The sequence below is a fragment of the Somniosus microcephalus genome, chromosome 1 (genome assembly GCF_052327205.1).
Source record: "Somniosus microcephalus isolate GS21.2 chromosome 1, FLI_Smic_1.0, whole genome shotgun sequence".
NCBI lineage: Eukaryota > Metazoa > Chordata > Chondrichthyes > Squaliformes > Somniosidae > Somniosus > Somniosus microcephalus.
The window spans coordinates 27,295,962-27,320,896 of record NC_140987.1 but is presented as its reverse complement, the minus strand read 5'-3'; the positions used below and the strand labels follow the sequence as shown (position 1 = coordinate 27,320,896).

The 24,935-nt window shown below is 46.7% G+C and overlaps 1 protein-coding gene across 4 annotated transcripts in view; it reads left to right on the top strand.

Moving 5' to 3' along the window:
• The window catches only part of hpf1 (histone PARylation factor 1), a 40,334-nt gene that overhangs the window by 5,356 nt on the left and 10,043 nt on the right, over nucleotides 1–24,935 (top strand). For 2 of the 4 annotated variants that reach the window (XM_085976924.1, XM_085976975.1), the window contains exons 3-8: nucleotides 402–567; nucleotides 7,181–7,337; nucleotides 9,822–10,008; nucleotides 10,718–10,816; nucleotides 19,319–19,469; nucleotides 24,296–24,384. In XM_085976924.1, coding sequence (XP_085833050.1) covers nucleotides 7,274–7,337; nucleotides 9,822–10,008; nucleotides 10,718–10,816; nucleotides 19,319–19,469; nucleotides 24,296–24,384 — 590 coding nt within the window. In that variant the 5' untranslated portion in view covers nucleotides 402–567; nucleotides 7,181–7,273. Of the gene's footprint in view, nucleotides 1–401; nucleotides 568–2,769; nucleotides 2,968–7,180; nucleotides 7,338–9,821; nucleotides 10,009–10,717; nucleotides 10,817–19,318; nucleotides 19,470–24,295; nucleotides 24,385–24,935 lie in introns of those variants that run through there. The other 2 variants (XM_085976864.1, XM_085976809.1) reach the window with 2 other exon arrangements.

The following is a 24,935-nucleotide window of genomic DNA, read 5'->3' as shown; positions in this document are numbered from 1 at the left end:
CAACATAAGCTCGAGGAACAGCACCTCAACTTTCGATTAGGCACTTTCCAGCCTTCCGGACTCGACACTGAGTTCAACAATTTCAGACTATAACCTCTGCCCCTATTTTTTCTGGAGGCAGCTGTTGTTGATGATTCTGCTTTCCCATTTACATCTCTTCTAGACCCATCTTGTGTTTCTTTACTTGTCCCATTACCATCTCCTTTTGCCTCGCACCATCCTCCCTTCTGTCATTTAATCTCTCCTGCCTTCCACCCTATCACAGACCTTCCCTTTTGTTCTTCCCTCCACCCCCCTTTCCCTGCCTTTGTACTTACGATCACCTGTTACAGCTCTAACCTTTTCCAGTTCTGACGAAACGTCATCGACCTGAAACGTTGGCTCTGTTTCTCTCTCCACAGATGCTGCCTGGCCTGCTGAGTGTTTCCAGCATTTTCTGTTTTTATTTCGTATCCTCGCTTGCCTCTGCAACGGGCATCGGAGGGCAGAACCTGCTGGACATCTTCATCGACTGATCGACTGCAGCGGCAGCACCTCAGCCGTACTTTCTTCTACGCGCCCTAGCAGGTGACACCAATGCAGATTTCTTTGGCCCAGAAAGAACTTGCTAGGATTCCTCACCTGTGTGACGACGTCTGAACTTACTACATGATCTTATGTTGACTTATTGTAAATGTTCATAAATAACTTGCAACAACAACAACTTGCATTTGTATAGCACCCCTAACTAGTAGTAAAGTGTCCCAGATCACGAGTGCCCAGTGTATTTCACAAAGCAAACATTTCTTTTATTGCAAGCAAAGGGCGGTGGAGTGGTGGAAGGTTATGTGTGTGAGGATAAAGCTGTTAGTTAAGGAGTGTGTGGCTAGTATAATGGTAGAAATGTGGGGGTGTGAGGGTGTTAGAGTGGAGGGAGATATTCTGGGGTCTGAGGGAGATTGGAGTCAGTGCCACTTACGAAGCAAAGGTGCCTGTTGTGCTTTGTTTTTCCTGCTGTTCCTCCTATAAGAATGTGTCTTGCTCTGATGTACACATTCTTATTGCCTTGTCAACTGTTAAGCACTTTCTTTTTTTATGTGCTTATCAGGAAATGGACAATTCACTATTAAACCTCAGGGTCAAAATCAGACACAGCACAGACCAGAACATTTTTTATTTGATTTGTTACGGTTCGTTTTTATTTGTTTTTTAAGTTACAGTCCTTATTGTTGGTGCCCCTTGAAAAAGGGGGCACGTGATTGACTTTTATTAAGTAATTGCCGCATGACGAGTGAGCACAGACCAGACTCGAGCTCTTTCGAGACCGGTGGGCGCCGCGGGGACTGGAGTGCGTAGTTGGTTTAAACAACCAAACTTTAATTTAAGCGGTTAAGTTTTGTTTCGGGGTTTATTGGACTGGGTGTATTTGTTTAATGTATTTTTATTGGTTTAAACAAAAGAGGAGCACAGACCAGAGCTCGAAAACACTGCGGCTGTGGCACTGCTGCCTGATTAGGTCATAGCACATTGCTGCCTGATTGGTTCATATGACATTGCTGCCTGATTGGTTCATATGACATTGCTGCCTGATTGGTTCATAGCACATTGCTGCCTGATTGGTTCATATTATATTGCTGCCTGATTGGGTCATAGGACATTGCTGCCTGATTGGTTCATATTACATTGCTGCCTGATTGGTTCATAGGACATTGCTGCCTGATTGGTTCATAGCACATTGCTGCCTGATTGGTTCATATTATATTGCTGCCTGATTGGTTCATATGACATTGCTGCCTGATTGGTTCATATGACATTGCTGCCTGATTGGTTCATATGACAGTGTTGCCTGATTGGTTCATATGACACTGCTGCCTGATTGCTTCATATTACATTGCTGCCTGATTGGTTCATATGACATTGCTGCCTGATTGGTTCATATGACATTGCTGCCTGATTGGTTCATATGACAGTGTTGCCTGATTGGTTCATATGACACTGCTGCCTGATTGGTTCATATGACGTTGCTGCCTGATTGGTTCATATGACATTGCTGCCTGATTGGTTCATATGACATTGCTGCCTGATTGGTTCATATGACATTGCTGCCTGATTGGGTCATAGGACATTGCTGCCTGATTGGTTCATATTACATTGGTGCCTGATTGGTTCATAGGACATTGCTGCCTGATTGGTTCATAGCACATTGCTGCCTGATTGGTTCATATTATATTGCTGCCTGATTGGTTCAGATTACATTGCTGCCTGATTGGTTCATATGACATTGCTGCCTGATTGGTTCATATGTCCCTGCTGCCTGATTGGTTCATATGACATTGCTGCCTGATTGGTTCATATGGAAGTGCTGCCTGATTGGTTCATATTACATTGCTGCCTAATTGGTTCATATGACATTGCTGCCTGATTGGTTCATATGACATTGCTGCCTGATTGGTTCATATGTCCCTGCTGCCTGATTGGTTCATATGACATTGCTGCCTGGTTGGTTCATATGTCCCTGTTGCCTGATTGGTTCATGTGACACTGCTGACTGACTGGTCATTTTTAGAGGAGATGGTCGATTGCCCCCTGTGGCAGAGCTGGTTATTGTTCCATGTGGCGGAGCTGACTGATGTGTCCCTGTGGCAGAGCTGGTTATTGTTCCATGTGGCGGAGCTGACTGATGTGTCCCTGTGGCAGAGCTGGTTATTGTTCCATGTGGCGGAGCTGACTGATGTGTCCCTGTGGCAGAGCTGGTTATTGTTCCATGTGGCGGAGCTGACTGATGTGTCCCTGTGGCAGAGCTGGTTATTGTTCCATGTGGCGGAGCTGACTGATGTGTCCCTGTGGCGGAGCTACTTGACCTGTCCCTGTGGCGGAGGGCGCTGGCGGGTTCCCTCCCCATTAGCCGCGCTGTTGAAGTTGTTTTTTTCCTCTCTGCTTGCCATGGCGGGACGCGGGAAAAGGAAAGCTGCTTGCAGAAGCTCGGAGGTAATGATCGGAAATGGAGGATTGTGTGTCGGGGAACTTATTGTAGCCAAACAGCTGCTAATGTTACAAAGTGTCCCGGGGATGGAGCAGCAGCCGCTGGACACTAGCCTTGCATTGTCTCACTAACGTTGCCGACAATAATGCTACCGACAAGGCTGTGTTACCAAGGATTGGCGAGGACATCTCTCCGCAAACCTCTCGGTGCGAAAGAAATCCCCGGGTTTGCAGTTAAAATGAAGCAGATTTTCTAGTTCAATGATGGTTTGGATTGTGTGAGACACTCACCCCCCTCCCCTCCCCTCCCCATAGGCCTCGCCTTGAATGTGAGTGCTTTATTTTAAGAGCAATCTGTTAAATATTCTCAAAAAATTAAAAATTACATGGCCCAATTGTGTGCAGCAGAGGGAAGGGGGGAAAATAATTTCTGATAACTGCTCCAACCTTTTCTGTGAAACTGCTTGGGACATTTGTCTACCTTTTTTTTAGAAGGTGCTATGTAAGTGCAGCTTCTTATAATGCCAGGAATAGAATCACACAGCACAGAAGGAGGTTCATCGAGCCTGCCTCTTCGAAAGAGCTATCTAATTAATCCCAAGACTATATAAATGCAAAATAACAACAGAAAACGCTGGAAAAACTCAGCAGGTCAGGCAGAATCCGTGGAGAGAGAAACAGAGTTAACGTTTCAGGTCGATGACCTTTTGTCAGATCTATATAAATGCAAGTCTTTCTTTCTTTAGTCCCACTTCGCCCTGCTGTTTCCCCACAGCCCTGGAATTTCTTTCCTGGCATCCGCAGCAATGCAATTTCGGATTCATTCGACCGTGTCCAAGATATAAAATCCCGTCCCCGTCCCCCCCAAAAGCTGGGTTACTACCTCAGATTGTACCATGCAGTGCGACTACTCTGCCTAGAACGAAAGAAGAATTTGCATTTATATAGCGCCGTTCACGACCCCAGGACGTTCCAATGGAGTACTTTTAAAGTGTAGTCACTGTTGTAATGTAGGAAATGCGGCAGCCAATTTGTGCACAGCAATGTGGTAATGACCAGATACTCTGGTTTTAGTGATGTTGATTGAGGGATAAATATTGGCCAGGACACCGGGGAGAACTCCCCTGCTCTTCGAAATATTTTCATCCTATCCGCATTGCTACTGCCTCCTCCTTTACTGCTGCATTGGCCGCATCCTCTTCTCTAGTGAAGACTGATGCAAAGTACTCATTAGTACCTCTGCCTCCACAAGAAGATCTCCTTTTTGGTCCCTAATTGCCCCCACCCTTCCTTTGACTACCCTTTTACTGTTAAAAGACTTTTGGGTTCCCTTTTATGTTAGTCGCTAATCTATTGTCATACTGTCTCTTTGCCCCTCTTATTCCCTGTTTTAGACCCCTTCTGTACTTTCAATATTCAGCTTGGTTCTCTACTGCATTATGAATCTTACATTTGTCATAAGCCTTTTTTCTGACTCATTTTAACCTCTATATCTTTAGTCATCCAGGGAGCTCTAACTTTGGATGTGCTTCCTTTCCCCCCTCATGGGAATGTGTCTACTCTGTACCCGAACCATCGCCTCTTTGAAGGCCTCTCATTAGCCGAGTTATAGAATATAAGAGCAAGGAGGTTATGATGGAGCTGTACAAAACCCTAGTTAGGCCACAGCTGGAGTACTGTGTGCAGTTCTGGTCCCCACACTATAGGAAGGACGTGATTGCATTGGAGAGGATGCAGAGGAGATTCAACAGGATGTTACCTGGGCTGGAGCACTTCAGCTATGAAGAGAGACTGGACAGGCTGGGGTTGTTTTCCTTAGAGCAGAGAAGGCTGAGGGGGGACCTGATTGAGGTGTACAAAATTGAGGGGCATAGATAGGGTAGATAGAAAGGAACTTTTCCCCTTAGTAGAGGGGTCAATAACCAGGGGGCATAGTTTCAAGGTAAGGGGCAGGAGGTTTAGAGGGGATTTGAGGAAAATCTTTTTCACCCAGAGGGTGGTTGAAATCTGGAACTCACTGCCTGAAAGGGTGGTAGAGGCAGGAACCCTCAACATTCAAGAAGCATTTAGATGAGCACTTGAAACGCCATAGCATACAAGGCTACGGACCAAGTGCTGGAAAATGGGATTAGAATAGATGGGGCTTGATGGCCGGCGCGGACACGATGGGCTGAAGTGCTTCTTTCTGTGCTGTATAACTCTATGACTATTATTTAATTACTGTTTTACCTGCCAATTTTTGATTCCAATCCACTTGGGTCAGATCCCTTTTCAACTCGCTGAAGTTAGCCCACCTCCAGTTAGACTTGATTGTTCCTTGTCCTTTTCCATAACTATTCTAAACCTGATGATATTGTGATCGCTGTTCCCCAAATACTCTTTCGCTGAAACATGCTCCATTTGCCCCACTTCATTCCCTAGAACTAGATCCAGCACTACTTCCATTCTTGTTGGGCTGGAAACACACTTAGTAAGAAAGTTGTACACATTTCAGGAATTCCTCCCCTCTTTGCCTTTTACACTGTTACTATCCCAGTCTATATTAGGATAATTGAAGTCCCCCATTATCACGACTCTGTAGTTCTTGCATCTTTCTGTAATGTGCCTGCAGATTTGCTCCTGTATCTCCTTCCCACTATTTGGTGGCCTATACTAGATGCCCAGTAGCTTAATAGCTTCTCTATTGTTCATTAATTCTAACCAAAGAGATTCTGTCTTTGAACCCTCAACTACATAGAATGATACGGCCCTGAAGGAGGCCATTCGGCCCATTGTGCCTGTGCCGGCTCTTTGGTAGAGCAAGCCAATTAATCCCACTCCCCCCTGCTCTTTCCCCATGGCCCTGCAAATTTTTTCCCTTCAAGTATTTATCCAATTCTCTTTTGAAAGTTACCATTGAATCTGCTTCCACCGCTCTCTCGGGCAGCGCGTTCCAGATCACAACTCGCTGCGTAAAAAAAAAAAAAAAAAGTTTCCTCTTGTCATGTCGCCTCTGATTCTTTTGCCAAACACGTTAAATCCATGTCCTCTGATTACTGTCTCTTCTGCCTCTGGAAACAGTTTCTCCTTTATTTACTCTATCAAAACCGTTCATGATTTTGAACACCTCTATCAAATCTCCTCTTAACCTGCTCTGCTCTGAGGAGAACCACCCCATCATCCCTCTCCGGTGCTGTAACAGTTTCTTTAATCAATACTGCCACCCCCTTTCACCTATTTTTCTTTCCCGATCTATCCTGAATACCTTGTAACCAGGAATATTAAGTTCCCATTCCTCCCCTTCTTTGAGCCAGGTCTCCGTTATTACCACGATATCATAGTCCCATGTGGCGACTTGTGCCTGCAGCTCAACCAACCTTATTTCCCACGCTCCGTGCATTTACACACATGGACTCCAAACCCATAGACTGCCTCGTACTTGCCCCGTCTGATCCCTCCTGTTTATGAACCATTCTTTACTCCAGTGCTATTTGCCTCTCCCAGTCCTCTGCGCGCCTTGTTTCTCCTCTCTAGTGTTTCATCCTGCTGCCCATCCCCCTTCCAAATTAGTTTAAACCCTCCCCCACAGCACTCGTTAAGAAGATAAGAAATAGGAGCAGGAGTCGGCCATACGGCCCCTTGAGCCTGCTCCGCCATTCAATGAGATCATGGCTGATCATCGACCTCAACTCCACTTTCCCGCCCCATCCCCATATCCCTTGATTTCCCCTAGAGTCCAAAAATCTATCGATCTCAGCCTTGAATATACTCAAAGACTCAGCATTCACAGCCCTCTGGGGCAGAGAATTCCAAAGATTCACAACCCTCTGAGTGAAGAAACGTCTCCTTATCTCAGTCCTAAATGGCTGACCCCTTATTCTGAGACTGTGACCCCTAGTTCTAGACACTCCAGCCAGGGGAAACAAACTCTCAGCATCTAACCTCCCCACGAGGACTTTGGTGTTGGCCCTGTTTGGGTGCAACCCGCCCGGCTTGTGCAGGTCCGTCCTTCCCCAGAACTGGTCCCAGTGCTGAGGATTCTGAAGTCCTCTTGATACACTTTGCATTTCATATTTTTAACCCATTCTCCTCCATTTCAGGTACTCTAATCCTAAAGAACTGATCCAGGGCTTTGGGTAGATTGTAGTGTTATTGCTTGAATTCATTTAGTTTCCCCCCCCCCCCCACCCAACCACCCTTTTTTTATATTTTTTATTTCTTGATTTGCCCTCAATCTAAGAAACCGATAGAAGATGGTAAGAAGAACCGAGGAGAGAAGTCGGGTGTTCCTGAAGGATTGCGACAGGAGCTTCAGGATCTCTACAAGCTCCCGATGCCGGAAGACTTTTATCACTTCTGGGAATTCTGCGAGGAACTGAATCCAGGGAATCCCTGCGGTATGTGTTTCCCACCCCCCGCCCCCCCCCAACCCTTCCTGTTTAGTGTCTGCAACGCAGACAGAGGGACTCAGGATAAGGGGGTCGGCCATTTAGGACTGAGATGAGGAGAAATTTCTTCACTCAGAGGGTGGTGAATCTTTGGAATTCTCTACCCCAGAGGGCTGTGGAGGCTGTCGTTGAGTATATTCAAGGCAGAGATCGATAGATTTTTAAATATTAAGGGAATCAAGGGATATGGAGATAGTGCAGGAAAGTGGAGATGCAGGAAAGTGGAGATGAGGTTGATGATCAGCCATGATCTCATTGAATGGCGGAGCAGGCTCGAGAGGCCGAATCCTGCTCCTATTTCTTATGACCTCCAGGCCATCTGTGGCTAGCTGTGCAAGAACATCGAGACAGGTCAAGGGTGAGAGAAGCCCCCTGAAGCTGCTCTCTTTCCCCCCGCCACCCCCAGCCCAGCACCAAACTGCATTTCCAATCCACTAAATTCTGTGTCCCTGCCTGACTGATTATCGGAGAATCGTAGAAACCTACAGCAGAGAAGGAGGCCATTCGGCCCGTCGTACCTGTGCCAGCTCTTTGAAAGAGCAGTCGTGCTTAGTCCCACACACCCCCGCTTTTTGTCCGTAACCCTGTAAGTTCCTCATCCTCAAGAACCCGTCCAACTCCTTTTAAAATTATTGATGGAATCAGCTTCCACCACCTTTTCAGGTCGAGCGTTCCCGATCCCCCACAATTCTCCGAGTGGAAAGATTTCTCCTCCTCTCCCCTCTGGATCTTTGGTGTGGAGATGCCGGAGTTGGACTAGGGTGGACAAATGTAAGAAGTCACACACACCAGGTTATAGTCCAACAGCTTTATTTGAAATCACAAGCTTGTGATTTCAAATAAAGCTGTTGGACTATAACCTGGTGTTGTGTGACTTCTTACTCTGGATCTTTGATTTTGAATCAATGACCTCTGGTTATCGACCCCACTCGCCAGAGGGGAAATGCCTTTCTCTATCAACTATCAAAAGCTCTCATCATCTTGTAAACCTCAATGAGGTCACCTCTTATCCCAGACCATTTATCGCACTTTTGCTTTGTACACAACTCCCTTCTAATTTACCCGTCTGGCCTCTCGGGTGGACGTAAATGGTTCCCACGGCACTATTCGGAGAGACTTTCTCCTGGCTGACATTTATCGCCCAACCAGCGTGAACCGGTGGCATAGTGGTTAGCACTGTTGCCTCACAGCGCCAGGGACCCGGGTTCGAATCCGGCCTCGGGTGACTGTGTGGAGTTTGCACATTCTCTCCCCGTGTTTGCGTGGGTTTCCTCCAGGTGCTCCGGTTTCCTCCCACAGTCCAAAGATGTGCGGGTTAGGTTGATTGGCTATGATAAATTGACCCTTAGTGTTAGGGGGATTAAATACGTGGGGATACGGGAATAGGGTGGGATATGTGTTGGTGTGGGGTTACGGGGATCGGGTGGGATATGTGTCGGTGCAGGCTCGATGGGCCGAAATGGCCTCTATCTGCACTGTGGGGTTTCTGTGATTTCTGTGAATGGTGCTGAGAGTTAGCGGATCTCAGCCTGCCGCCGCGGCAGTAGGGGGTGCTGCAATTTGGCCCCGAGGCCCTTTAATTAAGGAGGGATGGACAATTTGGATAGAACCCCCATCTGTTGAGCACTTCTTCCCCACTCATCCCACCCCCCACAACCATTATCCCCAGTCCTTTTCCCCCAATCTGGCTGGAAGTGCGCACGTGGGCCAGAGCATGCTTTGCCGTGACGCCTCATGCAGCTGAATAGCCGGTTGACACTGACTATTGAGTTGAATATTGACCACCTTGGGCACGATAGGAAAGAAAGACTTGCATTTACGTAAGCGTCTATCACGACCACCAGACGTCCCAAAGCGCTTTACAGCCAATGAAGTACTTTTGCAGTGTAGTCACTGTTGTAATGTGGGAAACGCAGCAGCCAATTTGTGCACAGCAAGCTCCCACAAACAGCAATGTGATAATGACCAGATAAGTTGTGTTTTTAGTGATTGTTGGCGGTTGGGATAAATATTAGCCAGGACACCGGGGAGAACTTCCCTGCTCTTCTTCCAAATAGTGGCCGCGGGATCTTTTACGTCCACCTGAGAGAGCAGACGGGGCCTCGGTTTAACGTCTCTATCCGAAAGACGGCACCTCCGACAGTGCAGCACTCCCTCAGCGCTGCACTGGGAGTGTCGGCCAAGATTTTGAGTTCAAGTCCCATGGCGTGGGGACGATGAACCCACAACCTTCTGACTCGGAGGCGAGAGCGCTGCACACTGAGCCACAGCTGACACCAAATAAGGAAGGCATCGAGCTCCTGTGGAAGCTCACTCCCACACTGGAGTTAACGCCTTCAGGGGAGGACGAGCGAAGCGGGGAGCAACCAGTTTATGTAGAAAAGTTCAGTTTTATGGGATCTAAATAGCTGCTTGTGTTTTTTTTGGAAACAGAGGCACTGAAGTCGAGCCTTGGACTGCGGCTCGTTGGGCCTTGTGATATTTTAGCAGGAAAACATAAAGGAACCAAAAACCCAGAGCCTAATTACCTTCTGCACTGGAGGTACTTCTACGACCCCCCAGAATTTCAGACTGTCATCATTGGAGACTCCGAAACTCAGTATCACCTTGGCTACTTCAGGTAATCGTGGCACCATCACACTACTGACAGCGGTGCGGGTTGGAGGGGAGGTAGTCCCTGCTCATGTTGCGATTTGACTGGCTCAGCCAGTGAGGTCTTAGTGATTTAAAAAACAATTTATTTTGGGGATGTGGGCATTGCTGGCAAGGCCGGCATTTATTGCCCATCCCTAATTGCCCTTGAGAAGGTGGTGGTGAGCCGCCTTCTTGAACCGCTGCAGTCCGTGCGGTGAAGGTACTCCCACAGTGCTGTTAGGGAGGGAGTTCCAGGATTTAGACCCAGCGACGATGAAGGAACGGCCGATATACTTCCAGGTCTGGCTGGTATGTGACTCGGCGGGGAACTTGGAGCTGATGGTGTTCCCATGCGCCTGCTGCCCTTGTCCTTCTAGGTGGTAGAGGTCACGGGTTTGGGAGGTGCTGCTGAAGAAGCCTTGGTCAGTTGCTGCAGTGCATCTTGTAGATGATACACACTGCAGCCACGGTACGCCGGTGGTGGAGGGAGTGAATGTTTAAGGTGGTGGATGGAGTGCCAATCAAGGGGGCTGCTTTGTCCTGGATGGTGCCGAGCTTCTTGAGTGGTGTTGGAGCTGCACTCATCCAGGCAAGTGGAGAGTATTCCATCGCACTCCTGTGATTGTGTTGTATGTGGTGTTCACAGGGATACTCCTCCTCACACTCCTGACTTGTGTTGTACATGGTGTTCACAGGGATACTCCGGATGAATTGCCAGTGTTCGTAGGTACGAACGAGGCAAAGAATGGCTGCTCGGTGGCTCAGACGGGAGACAATTTGTTTAGCGCAGTGAAGTAAGTATGTTTCTTTTTCTTCGGGGCTGTACGTGCTGAGGCAAAAAAAAGCGTATAAGGATAGACAAGGGGGGAAATTTAGTTAAACGAACAGAATGCAGCAACTTTTTGGCTCAGTGGTGTAGAAAATACAAGGGGGTGTTTTTGGTGTAATGGGGTTATTGTCTCTGGCCAGTCAGAAGTATCTGAGCTGCTCCAGAGCCCTGTGCGGTTTCGAATCGCTCCCCTTTTTCTGGTTCTGACCGCCGGACTTATTTCAGTAGCGATGTAGACAAAACGAGACTCGTGGTTGGGTGCAAAGAAGACCAGTATTTATTGAAAATAAGAATAAATTGAAAATAATGAAAATGATAGTGAATACAGCACACCTTTAGTGAATACAGCACACCTTTAGTGAATACAGCACACCTTTAGTGAATACAGCACACCTTTAGTGAATACAGCACACCTTTAGTGAATACGGGAGGAGAAACGGACACATGGAGGGAAAATTGACTAAAATTACAATTTCACAAAATCCCCCTTTTAATTCCCACCCCTAATACCTATCTAGGTTGCCTTGTAAAGGGCCAGAAAGTTTTATGCTCACCAGTAAACACCTGCTCCGTGCCCCTGCGATCTGCCTTGGATTCTTCACCGCCCCGAAGTAGAGATACCCCAGTAATTCAAAAGTAACTGCTGGTATTCCACTTCTTTGGGCGGGCTGTTGAGCTGTTCCCCTTGTAGGCAGGGCACGGAGGCGAGGCAGCAGAGAGAGAGAATGGCTTCCTGAGGGGCTATCTTTACACCCCATTGGGAGCCGTTGTCTTCGCGCCCAAATCTGGATGTATCTGGGCTATACAAAAGGGACCGAACTGTCCCCATTGACTGTAATGGGTTTGAATGTGTTACCCATTCATTTTAACTGGTTTGCAACCAGTTTGAAATGTCTCACTGAATCCCTAAGTGTTCAGTCAACAGCACTCGAGTGGTTTGTAAACAATCCATTGTCCTGCGGTCACCGCCCAACCGCAACTGATTGACAGCTTTAAGTACTTAAGCCCTTGAGTCAACATTGTAGAGAGTTCTGTAAACAAACATCCTTTGTCCTGTGGGTGAAACTTCCTAAACTGCAGTTGATTGACAGTTTCAAGTACTTCAACATATTCACACAGGCTGGTGTTTTCAAATCCTTTTGTCAGCCAGCAATGGGAGATATTCAGGCAGGCTGCCTTTGTCTTCTGCCACGAGGCCTGACAGCCATTTTGATACCCTGGGTTTTTAAGGTATATTCCACCCAGGTTTTCTTTAATCAAAAAAATAATCTTCGGGGGCTGTAGAAATTTTCCGAAATTCTTGTGAACCTTACAGTGGGTAGCGCCCACGCCTCAGAAGATCATAGGTTCACGGTCCCACTCCAGGGACTTGATCAGAAACTCTAGGCTGACGCTCCAGCGCAGTGCTGAGGGAGTGCTACACTGTCGGAGGTGCCGTCTTTCGGATGAGACGCTAAACCGAGGCCCCATCTGCCCCCTCAGGTGGACGTAAAAGAAGAGCAGGGGAGTTCTCCCTGGTGATCTAGCCAATATTCATCCCTCAACGTCACTAAAGCTGGTTATTTGTCACATTGCCGTTTGTGGGAGCTTGCTGTGCGTGAAATGGCTGCCACGTTTCCTACATTACAACAGCGACTACACTTCAGAAAGTACTTCATCGCCGGTAAAGCGCTTTTGGACGTCCTGAGGTCGTGAAAGGCGCTATATAAATGCAAGTTCTTTCTTTCTGTGATGGAATGCTGCATTGTCCCAGTTGGCAGCCTTCAAACTGGCTATCTGAGCGCAGAATCCCATTGCCACTCTCGAGTCTCCAAACCGAACTACTGAGCAAATCTACACAAGTAGAGCTTCTGCTTAGCATATACTGAGTACACGCTCTTCTCCCTCTTCCCCTCTGTCAACCCCATATGAACACGGTCTCCTTGCCTAAATGCAGAGAGTACCTAGTTTGATACATAAGAACATAAAGAACATAAGAAATAGGAGCAGGAGTAGGTCATTTGGCCCCTCGAGCCTGCTCCGCCATTCAATAAGATCATGGCTGATCTGATCTTGGACTCAACTCCACTCCCCTGCCCGCTCCCCATATCCCTTGACTCCCTTATCGTTCAAAAATCTGTCTATCTCCACCTTAAATATATTCAATGACCCAGCCTCCACAGTTCTCTGGGAAAGAGAATTCCAAAGATTAACGACCCTCTGAGAGAAGAAATTCCTCCTCATTTCCGATTTAAAAGGGTGCCCCCTTATTCTGAAATTATGCCCCCTAGTTCTAGATTCCCCCACGAGGGGAAACATCCTCTCTGCATCTACCCTGTCGAGCCCCTTCAGAATCTTATATGTTTCAATAAGATCAGCTCTCATTCTTCTAAACTCCAATGAGTATAGGCTCAACCTTTCCTCATAAGACAACCCCTTCATCCCAGGAATCAACCTCGTGAACCTTCTCTGAACAGCCTCCAATGCAAGTATATCCTTCCTTAAATAAGGAGACCAAAACTGTACACAGCACTCAAGGTGTGGTCTCGCCAACGCCCGTTACAGTTGTAGCTGCTTTTATACTCCAACCCCTTTGCAATAAAGGCCAACACTCCATTTGCCTTCCTAATTACTTGCTGTACCTGCATGCTAACTTTTTGTGATTCATGTACAAGGACCCCCAGGTCCCTCTGTACAACTAGTTTAAGAGTCAGCCACGTTGGTGTGGGACTGGAGTCACACATCGGCCCAGAGCGGGTAAGGACGGCGGGTTTCCTTCCCTAAAAGGACATCACTGAACCAGTTGGGTTTTTCCGACAATCCGACAGCTTCATGGTCAGTTTCCCTGACACCAGCTTTTTATTTCCAGCTTTTTTAAAAAAAAAACTGAATTCAAATTCTCAAACCGGCAGTGGTGGGATTTGAACTTGTGGATTATTAATCGAGTAACATAACCACTGCACTACGGAACCCTTAGTTACATATGTATTTTGAGCCACACTCATATCATTAATAACTTTTTTTTCTTGGATTGTGGAGTTGAGGTAGGAGACCAGCCATGACCTCATTGAATGGCGGAGCAGGCTCGAGGGGCCGAATGGCCGACTCCTGCTCATAACATAAGAAATAGGAGCAGGAGTAGGCCAATCGGCCCGTCGAGCCTGCTCCGCCATTCTAAGATCATGGCTGATCTGATCCTAACCGCCAATCTACTATCTCAGAACCATCTCCTGAATCTAACAGAATTAGACACACGAAATAGGAGCAGGATCAGGCTACACGGCCCCTGGGCCCGCTCCGCTACCCACAGGGCCATGACCGATCCGAACCTAGACTCATGTCCAAATTCCTGCCCGCTCCCCGTAACCCTTAATTCCCTTTACTTTTAGGAAACTGTCTAATTCTGTTTTAAGTTTATGTAATGATGTAGCTTCTACAGCTTTTTGGGGCAGCATATTCCATGGACCTACCACCCTCTGAGTGAAGTAGTTCCTCCTCATCTCAGTTTTGAAAGAGCAGCCCCTTATTCTAAGACTATGCCCCCTAGTTCTAGTTTCACCCATCATCGGAAACATCCTCCCCGCATCCACCCGATCCAACCCCTTCACAATCTTATATGTTTCAATAAGATCGCCTCTCATTCTTCTGAACTCCAATGAGTAGAGTCCCAATCTACTCAACCTCTCCTCATATGTCCATCCCCTCATCCCCGGGATTAACCGAGTGAACCTTCTTTGTACTGACTCGAGAGCAATTATGTCTTTTCTTAAGTATGGACACCAAAACTGTATGCAGTATTCCAGGTGCGGTCTCACCAATACCCTGTACAACTGAAGCAATACCTCCCTTATTTTTATATTCTATCCCCCTAGCAATGAAAGCCAACATTCCATTGGCCTTCTTAATCACTTGCTGCACCTGCATACTAACCTTTTGAGTTTCGTGCACCAGGACCCCCAGATCCCTTTGTACTTCAGTACTTTCCAGTTTCTTGCCATTAAGATAATAACTTGCTCGACGATTTTTCCTGCCAAAGTGCATAACCTCACACTTTCCAGTATTGTATTCCATCTGCCAAATCTCTGCCCACTTACTTAGCCTGTCTATGTCCCCTTGCAGGTTTTTTATGTCCTCCTCACTCACTACTTTCCCCCCCATCTTAGTATCATCTGCAAACTTTGATAGGTTACACTCGGTCCCCTCCTCCAAATCGTTAATATAGATTGTAAAGAGTTGGGGACCCAGCACTGACCCCTGCGGAACACCACTAGTTACTGATTGCCAGTCTGAGAATGAACCATTTATCCCAACTCTCTGCCTTCTTAGATAGCCAATCCTCTATCCATGTCAGAATATTACCTCCAATCCCGTGATTTTTTTATCTTAAGCAATAATCTTGTGTGGCACCTTGTCAAATGCCTTTTGGAAGTCTAAATACACTACGTCCACTGGTTCCCCTTTATCCACCCTATATGTTACTTCCTCAAAGAACTCCAGCAAATTTGTCAAACATGACTTCCCCTTCAGAAAACCATGCTGACTTTGTCCTATTAAATTATGATTATCCAAATGTCCTGTTACTGTCTCCTTAATAATGAACTCCAAAATTTTACCTACCACAGATGTTAGGCTAACCGGTCTATAGTTTCCAGCCTTCTGTCTACTACCCTTTTTAAATAAGGGTGTTACATTAGCAGTTTTCCAGTCTGCCGGGACCTTTGCCGAGTCCAGGGAGTTTTGGAAAATTATTACCAATGCATCCACAATCCCTACCGCCACTTCCCTCAAGACCCTAGGATGTAAGCCATCCGGTCCAGGTGATTTATCCGCCTTGAGTCCCATTATTTTACCGAGTACCACTTCCTTAGTGATTTTGATCTTGTTTAGCTCCTCCCCCCCCCCCCCCCCCATAGCCCCCTGTTTGTCCAGTGTTGGGATATTCTTAGTGTCTTCTACTGTAAAGACTGATGTAAAATATTCATTCAGTGTTTTTGCCATCTCCATATTTCCCACCATTAATTTCCCAGTCTCATCCTCTAAGGGACCAACATTTACTTTAGCCACCCTTTTTCTTTTTATATAACTATAAAAACTCTTACTATCTGTTTTTATATTTTTTGCTAATTTACTTTCATAATCTATCTTCCCTTTCTTAATTAATCTTTTTGTTATTTTTTGCTGTCTTTTAAAGTTTTCCCAATCCTCTATCCTCCCACTAGATTTGGCTACCTTATATGCCCTTGTTTTTAGTTGAATACTATCCTTAATTTCTTTACTTAGCCACGGATGGCTGTCTTTTCTTTTACACCCTTTTCTTCTCAGTGGAATATATTTTTTTTGGAAGTTGTAAAATAACTCCTTAAATGTGCACCACTGATCATGTATCGTCTTACCCTTTAATCTATTTTCCCAATCCACTCTACTCAATTCCGCTCTCATACCTTCATAGTCTCCTTTATTCAAGCTTAGCACGCTTGTTTGAGATCCAACCTTCTCACCCTCTAATTGAATATGGAATTCAACCATGTTATGGTCACTCATTCCAAGGGGATCCTTTACTAGGACATTTTTAATTAATCCTGTCTCGTTACACAGGACCAGATCTAAGGTTGCTTGCCCCCTGGTCGGTTCAGTTACATACTGCTCAAGAAACCCATCCCTAATACACTCAATGAACTCATCCTCAAGGCAGCCCTGCCCAATTTGATTTGTCCAATTAATATGATAGTTAAAATCCCCCATAATTATAGATGTTCCCTTGTTACAAGCCTCAACTATTTCCTGATTGATACTCCGTCCAACAGAGTTGCAACTGTTCGGAGGCCTATAGACTACACCCACTCGTGTTTTTTCCCCCTTATTATTCCTTACCTCCACCCAAACTGTTTCATTATCCTGATCTTTTGACCCAATATCATTTCTCTGTATTACAGTGATTCCTTCCTTTATTAACATAGCCACCCCACCTCCCCTTCCTTCCTGCCTGTCCTTCCTGATCGTTAAATAACCTGGTATGTTTAATTCCCAGGCATTGTCACCCTGCAGCCATGTTTCTGTAATGGCCACAAGATCATACCCATATGTAGTTATTTGTGCCATTAACTCATCTATTTTGTTACGAATGCTACGTGCATTCAGATAGAGAACTTTCAAATATGTTTTGTGACACTTAGTTCCTGCTTTTGCCCTTTTTATTACTTTACCTTTTACTCCATACCTTCTGCCCCTTCCTGACACGCTCTGGTTTTTAATTTCCCCACTGCTACCTAAGTCTATGACCTTCTCTGTTGTCATTTTTATTATTTGCTCTCTAGGAACCTCCCCCCCCACTAGTTAGTTTAAAGCCCTCTCTACAGCCCTAGTTATATGATCCGCCAGGACTCTAGCCCCAGCACTGGCCAAGTGAAGCCCATCCCAACGGAACAGCTCCCTCCTGCCCCAGTACTGGTGCCAGTGTCCCAGGAAGCAAAACCCATTTCTCCCACACCAGTCTTTGAGCCACGCATTTAACTCTCTAATTTTAATTGTCCTAGCCAAATTCGCTCGTGGCTCAGGTAATAATCCAGAGATTATTACCCTTGAGGTTCTGTCTTTTAATTTGACCCCTAGCTGCTCATACTCCTTTAACAGAACCGGCTTCCTAGTCCTATCTGTCGTTTGTACCAACATGGACCACGACAACTGGATCCACCCCCTCCCACTGCAAGTTTCTTTCCAGCCCAGAGGAGATGTCCTTAACCCTGGCACCGGGTAGGCAACACAGCCTTCGGGACTCTCGCTCTCGGCTGCAGAGAACTCTATCTATCCCCCTAATAATACTATCCCCTACCACTACAACATTTCTATTTACTCCCCCCTCTTGAATGGCCCCCTGTTCCACGGTGCTGTGGCCAGGTTGCTCATCCTCCCTGCAGTCCCTGCTCCTGTCCCCACAGGGAGTAAGAACCTCGAACCTGTTGGACAAGAGCAAGGGCTGCAGCTCCTCCAACACTAACTCCTGGATCCCCGTACCTGCCTCACTCGTAGTCACACCGTCCTGTCCCTGACCATGGGCTACATCTGAATTAATTAACTTCATAGGTGTGACCATCTCCTGAAACACAGAGTCCAGGAACTTCTCCCCCTCCCTGATGTGTCGCAGTGTCTGAAGCTCAGACTCCAGCTCATCAACACGGAGCTGGAGTTCCTGTAGCAGCAGACACTTGTCACAGAAGTAATCACCGTGAGCCTCAATGGGGTTCACCGGCTCCCACATCTCGCAACAGTAACACATCACCTGCTCCATTCTATGTAATTAATTAAATTTTTTATTGTTAGTTATGGACACCCTCTGCCCGATTATAGATGCTAGTATCCCCTTTAATTTATTGGATTTAAATTAAATCAATCCCTCTAATTACACCAGTTAAATGGTTCACCAACAGTCACTCTGCACCAGAAAGGCCTTATTAACTGCAACCCACAGAGTTAAAGTTTGAAAAGAGCACCTAACACCCCACTTACCCTAAATCACACTTACCCAAACTCACAGCACTCTCTGCTGACCTCTCACTCAGTGCTTGCTCGCACTAGCAATGGTCTTTTTATACTGTTTGTTTGTTTACAGCCAAATGAGTCACCCCTGCTGATTGAAAACCAGTTTTCTAACCAATCAGCAGGGGTGACTCATTTGGCTGTAAACAAACAAACAGTATAAAAAGACCATTGCTAGTGCGAGCAAGCACTGAGTGAGAGGTCAGCAGAGAGTTTGGGTAAGTGTGAGAGTTCTTTAATTGTTATTTCTCTTTAAATCATTCTTGATAAGATTACTTAAGCAGTTTAAGTAAAGGGAAAAAGTTAAGTATTTGGGATTCTGTTGGTTTAAGAAGAGTAAAACAAGGTTACACTGCAGTAGGAGTAAATTGGCACAGCAGGCAGTGAAAACCAGTTTTCTAACCACTGCCTGCTGTGCCAATTTACTCCTACTGCAGTGTAACCTTGTTTTACTCTTCTTAAACCAACAGAATCCCAAATACTTAACTTTTCCCCTTTACTACTGTTTCTTGTGTTCTTAAAATGTTTTTCTTCACTTTCTGGTTGGAACTTCCCTAACCAAAAAAGGCATTGTAACTCGTTTCACTGTGGGGAAAGTTCTGTGACTGTTCTATGATGTTTCTGGCCCTGTGGGGGCGGGGACGACTGGGGGTCTCCAGGTCGAGCCAGATCTCTGGAGGGGACCCCACCCCACCCCGAGGGAAACGGCCTGAAGGGCTGAAAACTGACTCTCTCCCTATGGGTTCTGCTGCTACGAGACCACGAGGAATTTCGGGGCCTCTGTTCTATTTTCAGCCTCTCCTTTTAGTTTGAGCCTTTGTTCAGGGGGGTGGGTGGAGGTCGGGGGCTATTGAATGAAAATTCTAGTAGAATGTATTAAGTTTAGCTATTTTCCTTTTTTTCTTCTCCCTCCTCCACCCCACCTTCCCATCCCATCGCAATTTTTGGTTTTCAGCCTACGTTTGTCCAGAAGACTGAAGGAAATAAATAATAAAAATCAGAGCAATGTTCTGAACGAGCTCGAGGCCAAACTGACTGCGGTAGCGAAGAAGTTAGGTTATTCCCTAGAGCAAAAAACTAAAGAAATGAAACAAAGGGATAGGAAGGTAAGCTCTTGTACCGTACTTCCAGAACTTTCCCTGGATTTAAGCAGCGTGGCGTGATGTTTCTGATTTGTGATTATTTGCGACTTCCAACAGTGACTGATCATCTCCCTCTGGTGATCCACTGTCTGCAAACACTGAGGGTGTGTTGTGGAGTATTTTAAACCAACACTCGACACAAGGTTTTAGATCGATAGTCAAGTTGTCTTTATTGAACCGGCGGGGAGACAGTCTGCTCTCTCTTAGCCAGACTTCTCCAAATTGGTACAGAAAACACTACATTTTTATACATTACAATAAGCATGGCCACCTCATGTTAAATTCATTTCTGCCATCTGATTGGATCTTGGCCTGCATGCACCTTCAAGGATTGGTTACAAATCTTAATATAAACATGTATAAGCTGCCTCCTCAATCAATCACTCAAACTGCTGAATGCTAATTAAAACATACCTTGGAATGTGACCCAGGTAATAAAGTTCTTACGGGCAGTTGAAATGCTGGACATCTTGTCTCCATTTAATTGTTTTATATCTCTCTAAAGGTCAGCTATCTTTGACCGCATCTTTATGGATGTGGTCTTTCATGGTAGTCCCTGTCTTCCTTACACTGTTCAGTGAAATTGCCAGTGATGTCAGTTTAACTTTTTCCCCACTGCAGGGTGAAATTCAGCTGTGGCAGGGGGGCGCAAGACAGGCGGTGGGGAGTTGGCCGCCTGTTATACTCTCGGCCTGATTCCCCGTTTCGTTGATCCACTACCGCCTGTTTTGTACTGGTCGCTGAAGTTGGATTTCACCCGCATTTAATTTTCCCTTCCCTCCCCACCCACTGCTGCCCCCTCCCCCCTCTTCCCCTTCCCCCACCCCCGGCAAGTCTTCCCCACCAATTTTTCTTTCTCTTCTCCCATCCTCTCCCGGAGACTGTGACCCGTTTCTCTGGGTCTGGTTCCGTGGCTGACTGTTACCGTCTGGCACCTGAGGCAAATGGTCAATCTTTGTGTGCAACCCGACACGGTGAATTACTGAGGGAGTGCTGCACTGCCGGAGGTGCCGTCTTTCGGATGAGACGTTAAACCGAGGCCCCCGTCTGCCCCCTCGGGTGGACGTAAAAGATCCCGCGGCGCTATTTGGAAGAAGAGCGGGGTGGGGTGGGGGGGGGAGTTCTCCCCGCTGTCCTGGCCCAATATTTATCCCTCAATCAACATCACTAATACAGATTATATGCTCATTGGCACACTGCAGTTTGTGGGAGCTTGCTGTGCACAAATTGGCTGCTGCATTTCCTACATTACAGCAGTGACTACACTTCAGAAGTACGTCATTGGTTGTCGCTTTTGGGACGCCCTGACCTTTGGGCAGGCTAGTTGACTAGTAGGGGAGGGGCGCGGGGGGGTGGTGGGGTGGATGGAGAGAGGCTGTGATCTCACAGCCAAACCCAATCCTTTCCTTCGCCCAAGGTTCAGACGCGCGTGCTTTCCTTCAAGGGTTTGTTGGACAGCAATCGGGAACCCTGGCCGAGTTTTTTTTTCTTTTCCTTCACCTGGGGGCGTTGAGGCCAGCTTATAATGGTCTTACCACTGCCGTATCTGCACAGAGCCAGGACAGCTGTTTGGTACTGTCTTGTTGAAGCATGTCTTTGTAAGATTTTGGGGTGGGTAGCGGGGAACCAGCTCCCAACAGTTCTGTGGAATGTCTGCTACTCTTTGTGTTTATAGAAAAGATCTGGCAATGTGTTCTGAGTGATGCAGTTTTTTTTTCTAAAGCACACTGCCCCAAGTTTGGATATAAAGACTTTGTTATTGGTGTGTGTTATTTGATCCGGAATATATTATTGGAAATTGACCATTGTGCTGGTCAGGGCAAGTCAGAAGGCGTGAGGCCGGGGACATTATCCCGTTTAAAAGTGTAGGTGTATGTCCTGTTTAGGGCTATAAAGCCTTGTTGCTGTTCAGTAAATACTGACGTCATACAGCGGTCAATTAACAGGCTGCTTCTGTTAAATAAAAACTTGGATGAGTTTGTACAGATGTCAAATAAGAAATTGCCCTAGCATCTACACCGTTCCCAACTGGTCTGTGCCGGTGTCTGTACTCCACACGCGCCTCCTCCCACTCCAAGTATCTGCCTCCATATCCCTCTATTCCCTTCTCCCTTATGTATGACAGGAGACTGCAGACCTCCAGCATCTCGGAGAGTCTTTTATAGTTTGGAGTGTAACGGGAAAATGTGTGTGTGAGATGCTCGGAAGTGTGGCAAGATTTGGGAATGCATGCTAATTGGATGTAGTTTTTAAAATTTAAATATTTCTCTCGTCAAGTGCGTGTCTTGTAGACAGGACGTTGCACAGCAGACGTGGCCGCATTTTGTTCGATGCGAACCAGTCTTTTTACCTGACCGAGCCTGAAATTTACAAACTTTTAACAAATGCCTCCAGTCGCAAGAATCCCAGGTGTAGCTGCAGTTGCCTGGGTTTGCTTGTGAGGAGTAGAAGGGGCAGATGGAGTTAGCAGCGAACACGTTACCGCTGTGCTCCAGACCCCAAACTACCCATGAGCAATGTTACGAGAGATCCATTAGTTTTTAATGTTTTTTTTTAATTAATTCGTTCATGGGGATGTGGGAGTCGCTGGCAAAAAAGGCCGGCCTCTGTTGCCCATCCCTAATGTTGTATAAACAATAATAATGTGCATTACCCTCTGACTGTGTCCGCACTTTTTTTTGAACTGGCTCAGCGGATCAAAAATCACTTATTTCACCGACTAGGCATCGATCCAGGGCAAGCAATTTCTTAGACTGTGTCGATTTTTGCATTTCTCTTTCATCAAAGCCTCCTCATCTGCATGATCAAACTGTATGGCCTGGGTTTCGCGTGGACAGGCTGCCTGGCCAAATTATGACATTTAATTGGTGAGGCGAGGCAGCTTCCATTTTAACCCAAGCTACTCGTTTTCTCGAGGACTGAAATAAAGACGGAAACTTTTCTCCGCTTTGACACCTGCTCCTGTCACAGCCATTCCCCCCCTCGAAGAAAAAAAGGCTTCTTCGGCAGGATTTCCCCATCCCCGAACCTGTGTGTGGACTGCACGTGAACTTCAAAGGCAGATTGAAAGGCAATAAATCGCAGCTGCGGTTATTCAGCTTTGGTCCTGCCTGGAGAATTGGGCTGGGCTTTTCCGCCTCTGTGCTCTTGTGGCACGTCAGCAGCTCGCACGTCGGGAAACCCAGCACCCAGAGCCACGATTCTCTGACCGCAGGTTGGATCTTTTTCATCATCCGCATACAACTTCGCATCATAACCTAGAACGAGAACCAAATACAATCTGATAAAACAACAGAAAACGCTGGAAATACTCAGCAGGCCAGGCAGCATCCGTGGAGAGAGAAACAGAGTTAACGTTTCAGGTCTGGGACCCTTCATCAGAACTGGAAAAAGCTGGAGATGTAACAGATATTAAGCAGGTGCAGAGACAGGGGGGGCATTGAAGGAACATACTGTGCTTTTGAAAGAGGCAGGAAAGATAAAATGTTGTAAATGGGAATGGCAAAATCATACAGCATGAAAAATGGGGGCAGGGGTTATAGTTTGATATTGTTGAACTCGATGTTGAGGCCAGAAGGCTTTAAGGTGCCTAATCGAAAGATGAGGTGCTGTTCCTCGAGCTTAGGTTGAGCTACATTGGAACAGTGTAATAGGCCGAGGACAGAGAGATCAGAGTGGGAGTGAAGCGGAGAATTAAAATGACAGGCGACCGGAAGCTCGGGGTCACCCTTACGGACTGAACGGAGGTGTTCCGCAAAGCGGTCGCCCAATCTGCGTTTGGTCTCCCCTGATAGACGGATATTTGAGCTACAGGGGAGTCCAGGGTTATGGGACGCGGGCGGGGAAAGTGGAGTTGAGGGCAAGGTCAGATCAGCCATGATCTTATTGAATGGGGCAGGCTCGAAGGGCCAAGTGGCCGACGACTCCTATTTCTTATGTTCTCAAATCTCTGCCATATCTTCTGACTCACCTGAGCCAGAGTTCCACTAATCGACCATTCCTCGCACATGCAGTTAGTAAACGAAAGTTGCCAGCTCCCCGACCTGTGTCGTTGGTATTGGTTTTTCTCGCACCTGATTAAGGATCCCACCATAATCAGTCGATGCAGCTGACGTACGTTCAATGGATGAATGGCTGGTGCAATTAAACGCCTGCCACTTTAATTCTCCGTTCCACTCCCCACTCTGACCTCTCTCTCCGTCCTCGGCCTCTTGCACTGTTCCAACGAAGCTCGGCGTAAGCTCGAGGAACAGCACCTCCTCTTTCGATTAGGCCCTTTACAGCCTTCTGGACTCAACATAGAGTTCAACAATTTCAGACCATAACCTCGGCCCCTATTTTTTTTCATTTTTTTTCTCTCTCTCTCACATGGCCGCTGTCGATCATTCTGCCATTGCCATTTACACTTCATCTAGAGCCATCTTTTGTTTCTTAACTTGTCCCGTTCCCATCTCCTTTTGCCTCGCACCATCCCTTTTGTCTCTTAATCTCTCCTGCCTTCCACCCTATCACAGACCTTCCCTTTTGTCCTTTCCTCCCCCCCTTTCCCTGCCCCTACACTGGCTTAAAAAGCCTGTTACATCTCCAGCTTTTTCCAGTTCTGACGAAGGGTCATCGACCTGAAACGTTAACTCGGTTTCTCTCTCCACAGATACTGCCCGACCGGCTGAGCGTTTCCCAGCATTTTGTTTTTATTTTAATCGTTTGGCTAAATGTTAATGTGTTTCCGTTTCGGAAGCTGTTTTTTAGTGTTTACGTTGCCGAGTATCTTAATCTATCTTCATTTCTAGGTTGCTGCAAAAACTTTTCATGGGGCAGGTCTGGTTGTCCCAATAGATCAAAGTGGTGTAGGTTACAGGGAGCTTCCCGAGACCGATGGTACGTTTGTGTTATTCTTTACTCTCTCTTCCTTTGCGGAAACACAATCTAAAAATGCAACCGCATCAAAAGTTATCTTGAAACAAGTCATTGAACGGTGTATTATTTTTTTAACCTTTTCCTTCGCTTGTTAACTTTCGGAGTCCAGAAATCAGTTTGCTGGACTTCAGTTCCCTTGTGAAGTGTCGTCATTCTGCTGATGGACCAGCAACCCGGAGGTCCGGCGGGCACATCCCACCGGGACATCTTCAGAAATTCAAGCCAACAGCTCCTGCTCAGTTGTAGGGGCTGGCTGGCGGGGCGGGCACCAGAAAATAAAACTGCGGAAGATTCGAGATGGCTGGCGGGAGGGGGGGGTGAAAAACCCAACTAACGTCCTCAGGGATGGGAACCTGCTGCCTTCGCCCGGTCTGGCATGTGTCCCCCTTTAAAGTGGCCGGGTCTACCAAGCCCCTCATTTGTACAGATGATCACTACCGAAGGGCGGGGCGGGGGAAAGGATTGCAGCAGTTCAAGAAGGCAGTCAACACCCCCCTGCCCCCCCCCCACACC